We start from the raw sequence: 11,694 nt of genomic DNA, 5'->3' as shown, positions 1-11,694 counted from the left end.
TAAATACCAAGCGGTGTACTAATACTGTAGCAGCAGGATGTGCTGGAAAGCAATAGGGCAGGAAAGCCCGGGACCTGCGTGGGGCTGAGGAAAGAAATCGCTGGATGCCAGAAACCCCTCTCAGCTGAGAACCTGCCCATCCAGGTTCCCCAGAGCTGCTCCTGGAGCTGGAAGGGGGATCACAGCTAAGTGACAACCACAGTCTGAGACTGCTCAACTACTGACAGCCATTTTCTTTTGCCCAGCAGGTAGCTGATCCCTGTTTACATGAGCCCATGAGAGGGACAGTCTGGCTGGGTTTGCTTTTATCAGCAGCAGAAAGGTGCATTTGGGTGCTAGCTGCATCCTTCAAAGGACACTCCCAGTGACACAGATAACTACGGAAACCAGCAGCCTGGCATATTTAATCCTCTCTTGAGGACCGTGCTTTACAGAGACACATGCAAGCTCTTTTCAGGACCAGAGCTCCAGAAATCAAGCACTGAAATTCAAGTCGCCTGATTTTCCAAATGGGCACTTCCTTGGGAGAAGGAGGTCGCTTTCATTCAAGTGCCTGACAATATAAGAACGCCTGTTTGCTTCCCCTAACCTTGCCGTAGGACATCTCGAACTGCACCTCTCCTGACATTATCCTTTGAAAGCAGGTTTATGTGCTGGCACCACAGCTGTCCCAGGGATACTTGGAATTCCAGCCAAAATAGCACAGACACCCCGCACGGGAACCACATCACCCGCTACTCGACGGCTCCTCTCAGAAATAAACACTACCGAGAAACATGCAATTAAGGCTAAATGGGAACAACGTTGCATATGTGGAATGTGCGCATTTTCATTTGGAATGTAAAGAGCTGCCAAAGTCATTAAAGTTCACAGACAGAGCAGTCAAGATGGGGACAATGCCATACAGACTGCAATAGAAGATAAAAAAACCTCAAGTCCATTTCCTGGATGACTTATTACAGGAAAGGGGTGTATACATTCGTGGCATAGTTGAAAGCCCAGCACCTGCAGTGGGTTGCATAATTCAAGAACACAGCGCTCCTACAAAATATTTCTTATATAAGGCATATTACTCGTGCAACAGCATGGCAAGTAACTTGACTATTTGTGAGTAGCTCACGTAAAAGAATAAATAAGTTAAAAAGGTGGGATGTAATGCGTCTCTGCTTTGATTTCTCTGTGAGAGTTTGAAGTTGTAACTCATAGGCAGGAACAAGACAAACTTCCTGGTTGTGACTGCTTTATGACTTGCTGTATTTCACAGATGTGACATCACACCTGTAAATATAAAGGAGAGGAAAAACAGGGGCATGTTGAACTTTACAGGGGTTAGAAACTAAGGACTAATGGGCAAAGCGGAGTCCGTCCCTTGGAAAGCTGGGATCCTGGAATATCAGGGCAGTGAGGCCAAGTCTCAGAGGCACGTAGGGGGCTGAGAGCCCAGGTGTGGCCTGGGCAGGCAGCCTTGTCAGGAACACGCCCAGCACTGGGGACACAACTAAATCACTCTGTGAGCAACACATGCCAGGTCGTTTTGGGATCCTGAGTGAAGGCGATGAGCTACAAGCAGTAAGTACCAGTGGGATGCACTGGCCCTGGAAATGCTCCAGCTATGGATGGCATCGTATTGCACTCAGATTGGTCCAGCGCCACCTAAACGGAGAGGGGAAATGGATGCAAAGAGATGTCTCCGAAGGGAACGGTTCAGCCGTGCCGCAGTGCAGTTGATTCACTTCGTGGGGTGAAACACACTGCTTGGTATGTGGGACAAGGGGGATGGCATCGCCCGGCTTTCCCCCGTCTGTACTGTGGGGCAGTGGGGAAAAGTGCTTCCACGCTCACCGAGTCCTATGGCTCCGGTAGCATCATCTTGGGAAACAGCCCATATCCTCGCTGGAACAGTTACGTGGGGACTAACTCCCTATGTAGTCCCCCAGCCATTCTCCACAATCCCGCGATGGTCTGCAAGGCCAGGATGGGTCATCCTTGTACGGCACCAGGTGCCCTCAGGTCTTTCAGTCCACAATGAATGATAGGGCTGCAGGGTGGCGTGCAAGGAAGGCTGGTGGCTCCCTCAGTGCCAAAAGTGGGGGAACCATTGCCTCAGGCAGGTAAGAACCCAAATCTCGTGGAAAACGGATGTTGGCACCTTAGTTATGGAGGTGATCTTGAAAATAAGACTCTTGGAGCCTTGCAGGTACAGCATCAGACAGACCGCTAAAATGTCCCCGTGTATTATAAATGCCCCCGGGATGCTGGCTCCCTCCTCACGCACCACGGCTCTCTCCCCCTTCGTCACCAAGCTCCTGACTCCAAACTCTCATCCTGTTTCTGCTGCAACCGTGGGATCCCTGGGGTTGTTTTTCTGTCCCCTGCGCTATTTTATTTGAAACAGGTGATGTCCAAAGCAGGCGCATCACCCTTGGGGGCTGACAGGGTTTGAATGCCTGGGGCCGGCAACGCGGAGGAGCGCGGTCTCCGTCATCATGGCAGTCGGCCCCTTTGCAGTTGTTTTCTTTGCCCACGTTTGTTCTAGGTAGGGAATGTGAGAGATGTGTCTTGTTCGCTGCTGGAGGCATGTTTGTTTAAAGGGTAGGGTAAAGGCCTGCTGCATCACTGGCATTTGCTAATCCAGTTTCCACCCAGAGGAACATAAAGCATTTAAGTGATGTGTGAAACCAGCTGAAAAAGCAACTGGGGGAAACAAGGCCTCAACCCTGCCTCGAGCTTCATGTGGAGGGAAGATTTCCTACCTCTTCCTCCTCCACCACAGCCACCATCTGAGGGGCTTTGCAGCTGTGGTACAGCAGAAAGTACTGGTCCTCAGACAGCTAAATCTGGCACAAGAAAGACATCTGGAGAAAGAAAGATCTCCTTAGGGAGACGGATCCAGCAGTGAGAGCATCACTGGGCCCCTAGCTACATTTGGGGAACAGGTGAGAGGCGCAAGCTTAATTTTGCAGCATGCCGGCTCCCTTCTCTCAAAGGCACTAGGTGATGTATAGCAGCGTTTGGCTGACGGCCCTATCTCATGATTAATAGGTTTATGGCCGACTGCTCAGAGCCAGATAGAAAGGACAAAAATAGCTCGGATAAATAAGCCAGGGCATCACGGAAAGCAGGAACCCTCTTTGTACAGTTAAAAATAAAGCTAGTCCCTAAAGAGTTTATTTTGGACGCACAAGAGGAAAGAGGATAATTTCTTGGGGGGAAATCAAATCAGTTTACATTTGGTTCCTAGGGCACCATCCTGAGGAGCACAGGTGACAAAGACAAGTCCCAAATCATTTCTAGTCGGTTCAGCGTCTGGTTTTCACTGTTTATGAGATATCGGGACCCTGCATCGCTCAGTGTCACCGAATCAGCCATTTCACGGCTGTTCCTGCTCTGTCTGACGGGCACCGGCACAGCCCTGTTGCGTTGGGGTTGCAGGCACTACAGGGCAGGAGACTCATATGTGTGTCCATCTGCCTTCTCTCTTTGCAGGTCAAGAGGGCTCCTGCCAGAGCCTGCATGAGACCGCGGGGAAGGAAATCTCCGAGGCACTGGAGGAGTCCTGCGTCGCGAAGGAGCGTTTGTCACCAGCAGCGTGCTGTAAGGACCAGGCGTTAGCCTCACTGCTCCTGGTGTTGTTCACCCCGGGGGCTACAGGCCAGAATTGCTCAAGTTTGTCTTCTATAAAATGAGTAACTCAGGTTCATACAGCCTGTTTTACACAGCGCAGAAGCCAATCTGTGGGTATTGCCAGGACACTGGCCGCACCAGGAAGGCGATGGATATTGAGACCGTGAACGTGGTGAAACGGAGATCCGCCACTGGGAAAAGATCCATGTTTGGCTGCAATAAACCCAAAGCAAGGATGCAATGCCTGAGCGTCTTGTTTATGCAAGACAGTCCAGCCTAGAGCAGCAGTTCTCAACCTTTTTTGGGTCAGGACCCATTTATAAACATCCATGGACAGTCCCCACCCAGTGCCCCTCACTCCTGACCCTCCGCCCCCCGGCCCCAGCCCCTCAGCGTGTGGGACATGGTGGGGCTAAAGCTCTGCCAGCTCCAAAGGAAAAGCCACGGTTATCCACATTGTTCTCCTTTAAAGGAGAACCCATTTTTAAAGTTTGTTCATGACCCTTTCATATATACTTGCAACCCACTTTTGGGTTGCGGGCACAGAGTAGAAGGCAGCGAAGAGCCCATCTGCCCGGCTCTCAGATCGCCCAGGAGAGCTGCTGCAGGAGCTGCATCTTTTGGAGCTGTATAGCACATGGCTGTGCCAAGCTTTGCACAGCTTCTTCCACAACAGCTCCTGCTGGTAGGTTTGCCACCAGCTGGTGATTTCAGTGAAACATCTTGTGGTTACAGCCGGTGTCTGTCATAGCGTGGCAGTGGCATGGCAGTCAAAGAAGGGTTATTAGGCTGAGTCATGCTGTTCACCAAGAAATGCATTCAGTCTCACAGAACTGCATTGCCTGGAGTGTCATACTATGTTTGATATAAGGAAACACATCTGTCATATCCTTTGGGATTTGGGAATGCCTTCAATCAAGGCATTTGAGACTCGAAGCGCAATAAATTCCCATAGCCATGCCCCAAGGAGCACTGGGCTCAGCATAAAACCTGGGATAGATTTTCCTAGGAGCTGGTTTCTGTAGCTGTTCCACCGTCCTGGTCAGAGCCTGGAAAGCAGAATTGCCCCTTCATGTAGTAGGCTCTGCAGAGGTGGGCGAGATGTACACAGCACGTCAGAAGGCAGCTTTTGTGCATGCCTTACAAATGGGGTTGGGTACTAAAAATGGAGCATCTGCAGTGGGACCTGGAGTGCAGGATCAAAACCTCTCACACTGCACAGGGCAAGCAGGGTAATTTTCTAATACTTTGAAGATTCAGCTGCATTGGCAAAAGGCACAGCTATACCAGTTATTCTGTGCCTTCTGCAGCAGTGCAAGAAAAGGGGACTCCCTCCTGCTCCAAACAGAGCATACCCTATCGGTGCATGGTCCAAAAGTTCTCCCATTTTTGTAGTTTGACTCAGTTATTAACAGAAACAAGAGTTACGCAGCTTGGCTCTTCCTAGCTTTACCTGGAGGGACCCTGGTGTCCCAGACCCTCCTTTCCTGTGGCTAAAGGGTCATCATGCACTCCGTGCCGTAGTAAAATGAACAAACCGCACCTGCTATTACAAGACAGGAGAAACGGGCAAACTGTGGGGTTCGGACTTGTACTAACAGAGCAGGGCGATGAACAAATGCTGCCAACCTTTTAGATGCACCATTCATCCGAGGATTTTGGAGCACTTTTTGTGCCCCAATTGATTTAAACTCCTGTGAGGTTAGGGAGCATCGCAGCCTGGCTTTGTGCTGCAGGGGAGCTGAGGCCCAAAGGAGCGTTATTCTCTGCTTTGCTACTGGATTGCCTTTCCATCACTGCATTTCACTGTTCAGAAAGCTCAGAAAATGCTTCTACTCATCTGGGAGGGAAGGAGTGTCCAGGTTAATGCCTCAGTGTTTGCAGGGCTCACTACCCCTCTGAGACGAGGGCACGTCTGAGAACCAATGCACATTTACCATTGGGCTCACACAGATGCCTTACCAACATCTGAGATGGGTTCCTGGGCTGGAGATTCCTGTTTCCCCTGTCAGGATCCTGCACGGATCTGAATTTAGTGCATAAACCAAAGATAAAGAAGCCACCACCTTGATAAGCACCTTGAGAAGCAGGGAGTCTGTATGTGCCAAATGCTGGATTAGTGTGTCCTGTTTAATCCCGAGGTCTATTTTCATGTCAAACGCACCCTCCTGTAATTCCACCTGTTTATTTTAGCAGATAGCCCTGATTTGCATGAGGGGGAGAGCAGCCCTAACTCTGTCCTGTGTAGAGAACAGGCTGACTGCATTCAGGATCTCGAGCACAGCCCCCTTTTATGCCCTCAGCTGCTGCAGCCCTAAAGCAGCGCTGCTTCATTCAGACTGGGCCAGAGGACTCAGCTCTTCACATTTCCTTCAGATCTATGTATTTTCAGTCCTCCTGCGATTGCTGCATCTCAGACCTGACAACACCAGCAGACCTTGTCTTTATTCACGTGAGGGCCTTTTGCCAGTGCTGTAGAGCAGATGAGAACTGGGGATAGATGCTGATGTGCATTGTTATAACACTGTTGAAGTCGACAGCGCAGGCAGATTTCACCAGCAGCTGATACGCTCTCGAGGCATCCTGCCTGTTCTCAGGGCTAGCTGGTATTGGAAGCAATTCTCTGTTCCTGATCTTGTCCCAGCACATCCAAATCTGAATCGTTTCTTCCTCTCCCCGACTTTTCAGGTGGAAATTATTGACCGGTATTGAAATTCTCCTTCGGGCATAGTGGGCTTCTAGGGAAGATATAACAAGGCAGTAATAGCCAAGGGGCTTCTGAGTCTGTTACTAGCTACTCTCTTGGTTCGATTTTAGTGCAAGGGTTGTCACTCAAATGGTCTGGCACCACGTCAGAACTGAAGTGGATTAAGCGATTACACCAACTTGGAGCAAATCCTTCGATCATAATCTCCTGCTGGGGCTGTAATCTGAAAGACTCTTCTACATTTTACTTCTTTTCTATTTTAACCCTGAACTCCTGATGCCCCTGCTGGGTTTCCACTGCTGGCCCATCCCTTATTGGCCCAAGAAGGATTTGCTGGGTACTTAAGTACCAGGTTTGAAGAGGGTTGTGCAGTTTAAAATTGTCCCCAGGGAAGTGCCTGACGGCGCTCTGTGACCCATGACACTGAGCTGGAAAGATCTGTGGGCTTAGGTGGTTTGGTTCCCTTTTTGCGTTATAAATCTCACAGTATTGGCTCTTCTCGACATTGAAAGACAGAAACCAGAATTTTGGGGGGGAAAAAAGGAAGATTAGAAACGGCTGCTACTTTTCCAGAGAAGCACAGCAGTCTCTGTTTGTGGAAATGGGGAACATGGATGGAAAATCAGTCGAAGAACTGAGTGCCACCGAGTGCCACCAGTGGTATAAGAAGTTCATGACGGAGTGTCCCTCAGGCCAGCTTACTCTGCATGAGTTCAAGCAGTTTTTTGGCTTGAAAAATCTGAGCCCAGCATCCAATGAGTACATGGAACAAATGTTTGAGACTTTTGACTTCAATAAGGTAGGTATTACCATTCCTGATTTGTGTGTGCACACACATGTGATGTGCTATGGTCTGATTCTCCATTGTCTTGTATGTTCCATAGTGATTTTGTGCTAATATAAAATGCAAATTTGTCCCTTGCCGATAGTGGCGGTAGCCCTTTATACCTGGCTCTACACTCATTACATGTAGGATGACTACCCTGTACAATTTGAGAGATGCTGGAGAATCAAGATCACATATTAGAAGTGTGTGTCAGTCTGTTAAATGAATATCACTTGTGAGTGTGTTATATAAATGCAAGTAACGGGGGAAAAAAGGAAGCTCGGCAGAAAAGCTATATTCACTTTTCTTTCAATTATTTTTAATTGAAAGATTCTCTCTTTTCTACATCTTTTGTCTGGTGTTCTGTAAATTCTTTATAATAAAATAACTTTTAATCCCAAACTGCCTATTGTTAAGGTAGAAAATAGAACTGGAGTAATACTGCAGTTTCCACTCAACTGAATAACAATGAATTATAAATCCACTCAATGCAACATTTTACAAAAATAAAGTCAGTTTTATTATTGCTCCTTGTATTATAGTTTCTGTTTTCATTTTATGCATTATTGGCCTTTTTTATGCCCGGCTTCCCTTTTTCTAGCTTTCTCTTATTTCCAATTGCTGGTTCAAACAAAGTATATTCCTCCTTGTCACAAGCTACCATTAATAGCAAAAGCACAAAGCAAGCAGCAATCGCTGTGGTGGGCTGTTCTGCTTTTCTGGATGGACATGGTTTTGCTCCCAGAGCGGTCAACAGGCAAATTCCCACTGGACTGGGCCAGACAAGAAGCTGAACTTTAAGGCTATTGTTTACATGATGTTTTATGGGTCTGCTCCAGACCTCATTTACATCAGTGGAAAGCCTTCATTGACTTGTCTAGGCTTTCCGTTAGCTCCCGCTTGAGATTATTTATTACTATCCAGAGTCCTCCCCTGGGTTGCCATCTTCCAGTCACAGGTGCCTGCCTTCCAGTAATGGCTGAACGGTCCCAAGACTAACAGCTCCCCTCCCAAGCCATCACAGCACGGCCAGGCTCACGCTGACGTATATTCACTGCTTCAGTGGAGTTACACCTGTGATACCTTGGAGTCCAGCAGTGGTGAATTAGGCCCCCAGCTCTGTAAGGAGCTTTCCAGGGTGGGAGGCCCCGCACAAACGTCAGGACTTATGAGTGAACCATAAGAGCTGGGAGAAATCCAGCTGTCCGTCACGCTTCTGTAAATTTGGAGATTGCGTCAATGGAGCAACTCAGGGTTTACCTATTAAAGGGTTTCATATAGACGCTCCTGCGAAGGAGATTAGCAGTAGTGGAGTTCCTGGTGGGCTCCTCAAGGCTTTTCTGCCCTTTTGGGATGGAGGCAGCTTTGCCTGGGGCACATTTGTAATTTAACAGAGCAAGCAGGGAGAGAAAAAGCCTTGGTTCTTTCAGTAGTTGTCTACTCTCATATGTAGGCCCCATACCTGAGCTTTCACCGTATCCCACTAACTTCTGTCTAAAATTCAAGCCAGTGTATAAGAACCCCAGGGGGACGACCCACTGCCTCAAACCCTCCACTTAAGACTTCACAGGCCTTGCAAGGGATCTGATCTGCACATAGTTTGGTCAATACTACTTCTTCCAAGTCCTCTTCTCTCCTTGGGGTTAGCTCACAAATCCCATTCACCAGGAAAGAAATTACCTCCCGCCTGACTTGGTCCCGCTCTTGTCCTTTTTAGGATGGCTACATCGACTTTATGGAGTACGTGGCGGCTCTGAGCCTGGTTCTGAAGGGCAAAGTGGAACAGAAGCTGAGGTGGTATTTCAAACTCTATGATGTGGATGGGAATGGCTGCATTGACAGGGGAGAATTATTAAATATCATCAAGGTGAGTGATATCGGCACCCCCTTGGATACCCACAAGTGTGCACAGACAGGGCCCAGGCCATATATGTGGAGGAAAACACTCCTAGCCAGGGCAGAAACCTGCCGTTAGCTTCAGCAATGCCAGCGTGAGGCCTGTGAGCCCACATTAACCAGCTGCCAGAACTTGCTTAAAGACTGGGAGCAGAGAAAGGCTCTTGAATGTGCCCTTTTAGTGACTTAATCTCTTAATGGATTTTAAATTTTGTTCAGCTCTGTTTCTTAATGTGCCTGATGTCCTTTTCGGAGCCTAGCCCACGGCATGAGAATGTGATGGCTGTGCTAAACACCTTTGCTACCCCCAAGCCATAAACCCCCGTGTTGTGCTCAGTCAATATTCTCCATGTTCTTGTTCTCCTCCAGGCTATTCGAGCCATTAACCGATGTAACGAATCCATGTCAGCCGAGGAATTCACAGACATGGTGTTCGACAAAATTGATATCAACGGAGATGGTGAGAAACTTTGTGTGCTGGTCTTGCCCCTTGATGCTAACTCTTCCCTTCTCCCTTCCAAATCTCTGGAAAATGCTGGAGCACCTAGAAGCAGGGATGTAAAACAAGGCAGCTGAGAGCATCTTAAAGGCCAGATCTTCAGCTGATGTGGATGGTTATTTTCTAAAGAGGAAGGAGAAATCTGTCCCTTAGTGCTTTTAAGCAAGCTAAGAAGTGGGTACCATCTACCTTGTCCATTCCTCTCTTCCTCATTCTTCCTTGTTCCTTTGTGGCTTACTGGCCTGTGCGCTCTACTGTAACAATACCAACCCCTTAACCAGGCTCCAGATTTTGCTCCCTGGATCTGGCTTTATGCTCACAAAAATGAGCATGGCTGTAACATCAGCATCTCAAGCTCTTATCACTGCACTGGCACTCAAATGTGCATATTCCTAAGGGACCAAAATCCTCCAGTGGGATTAGCTAGGGGGATTGGAGTAAGAAAGAGAAAAAATGTTGGCGAATGCCATGAGATAGAGGCCGACCTTTACCAAGAGGATTTAAAACCAAGTTGGGGTATGTTTGAGCACGCCCCTTATTCCAGGTCTTTTCCATCCCTCCACTGATAAGTTCCATTGATTTCCAGATTGTATTCAAGCTCTACCCCTGTTTTATAACACCCCAAGTGGCTTGGGACCTTTCTAGTTGTGAAACTGTCCCTCTTCTCATGACCTATTGCCACACTTGCAGCCTATTATGTGCCTATTGAGGAGAGGGATTGAATTTGAGGAGATGAGGGGAGTCCCTTGTTCTGCAAGTAGCTCCTTTGTGCTTCTGGAAGTCAGCCCACGAGGGGCCCAGAGTCTCGGACAGGCCCCTTTTGTGCAGACACAACTCCCCAAAGCTCATGGAAATCTGCGGCCAAGAGCTCCAGCGCGTAACAGAGCCCCCTTGCTCTGTGTCCCTGTAGGCGAGCTCTCTCTGGAGGAGTTCATGGAGGGCGTGCAGAAGGATGAGCTGCTGCTCAACATCCTTACCCGCAGCCTGGACCTGACACACATCGTCCGGATGATCCAGAACGACGGGAAAAACCCGAACAGCCCAGAGGCAGAGGAGGCTGCTGAATAGACTTTTTAAAATGGATTTTTTTCCTTAACTTTCATTAAAAACCCTTGGGGTGGGGAAATGGGTGAGCTGTCCCCACGCTAGCATGATAAGAGCATCACCCTAGCAGGGTAATCACAAGCTCCTCTAAAAGGTCATACCTGCCAGGTCCCCAGTGAATTGTGAGGCCAATGTGGACCAGCCATGAGGAGACCCTCTGGGCTGGGTGAGTGCTGCCAGGGAGCAGAGGTGATGATGATGATGGTGATGAAGTGAGAGTGTTGCCAGACTCATATGGTGGAAGCACAAGGGCCAGAAAGCCAGCAACAGGTAGAAGGGTCAATGTGAATAAGATCTTGGTCACTGGAAGGAGGGCCATAAGGGCAGTTATAGATGATACGGTCAACTGTCTGAGCTTGAGTACCACAGCTTCGCTTCAGCCAGTGTTGGAGAGATCTCCAGAGGGCATGCTTGCTTTAAACCATCCAGGGCCCATTCTGAGATGCTTAGGAGCAGTCCAGGCCCTGCGGCACAGCTGCCAACCCGAGGGGTGGATATTGGGGATGAAGTTCTTTATCTGCGGTTCTTGTGCAGCATGTTTCCTGCTTGACGGATGGGAAGTCCATGCTGTCGGTGACATGCCATCTGCAGATTCAGTGAGCTTATAGGCCTGAGTGGAGAACGGGCTCCAAGACTTGAGGTGGTTGTTGGTTTTCTGGCTTGCAGGTACTAGGCTGGAGTGCAAAGAAGGGCCTGGATCTGGGGCTATGATGCCTACGTAGCAGCTTGTCTCTGGATGTTGGGGAGAGGACTGGTAAGCAGTCGGCTGGGGTTGGCATAGGGCATCCGGTAATGGTCCTCGTGATGTTATTAAGGTTGGAATCCACTAACCTAGTGTGCAGAGCAGAAGTAACTACTTCCCTTCGCTGCCAAGGGAGGTTATTGGACATGGAGGAGCTGCCGAGGTGGCTCACGACCATACAGCCAAGCAGTACCAAGACCCAGCTCCAAGGGGGATTTCCAAACGGTGCCACAATCACCCCTTGTCAGCTGGGTGCCTCCGTATGTTGCTGTTGCTGCTGCCTAGGGAGAGCAGGG

General features: G+C 48.9%; 1 protein-coding gene across 1 annotated transcript; it reads left to right on the top strand.

Moving 5' to 3' along the window:
- The first annotated feature begins 4,310 nt into the window (after nucleotides 1–4,310).
- GUCA1A (guanylate cyclase activator 1A) lies at nucleotides 4,311–11,459 on the top strand. Its single transcript, XM_019514061.1, has 4 exons — nucleotides 4,311–7,130; nucleotides 8,875–9,024; nucleotides 9,423–9,513; nucleotides 10,463–11,459. The coding sequence occupies exons 1-4, from the start codon at nucleotides 6,933–6,935 to the stop codon at nucleotides 10,618–10,620; spliced, it is 597 nt and encodes a 198-aa protein (XP_019369606.1). The 5' UTR covers nucleotides 4,311–6,932; the 3' UTR covers nucleotides 10,621–11,459.
- The last annotated feature ends 235 nt before the right edge of the window (nucleotides 11,460–11,694 follow it).

The sequence above is a fragment of the Gavialis gangeticus genome, unplaced genomic scaffold, assembly GCF_001723915.1.
Source record: "Gavialis gangeticus isolate Ggan-Ray unplaced genomic scaffold, GavGan_comp1, whole genome shotgun sequence".
NCBI lineage: Eukaryota > Metazoa > Chordata > Crocodylia > Gavialidae > Gavialis > Gavialis gangeticus.
The sequence above is the reverse complement of the archived record's forward strand: the minus strand, read 5'-3'. Positions and strand labels throughout refer to the sequence as shown.

What these genes read in the sequence shown, in the direction of transcription:
- GUCA1A (XM_019514061.1), top strand. Translation starts at nt 6,933, where the DNA reads ATGGGGAACATGGATGGAAAATCAGTCGAAGAACTGAGTGCCACCGAG. An exon ending in AATTATTAAATATCATCAAG is followed by an intron (nt 9,025 to 9,422) that starts GTGAGTGATATC and finishes GTTCTCCTCCAG; the next exon opens with GCTATTCGAGCCATTAACCG. An exon ending in AATTGATATCAACGGAGATG is followed by an intron (nt 9,514 to 10,462) that starts GTGAGAAACTTT and finishes GTGTCCCTGTAG; the next exon opens with GCGAGCTCTCTCTGGAGGAG.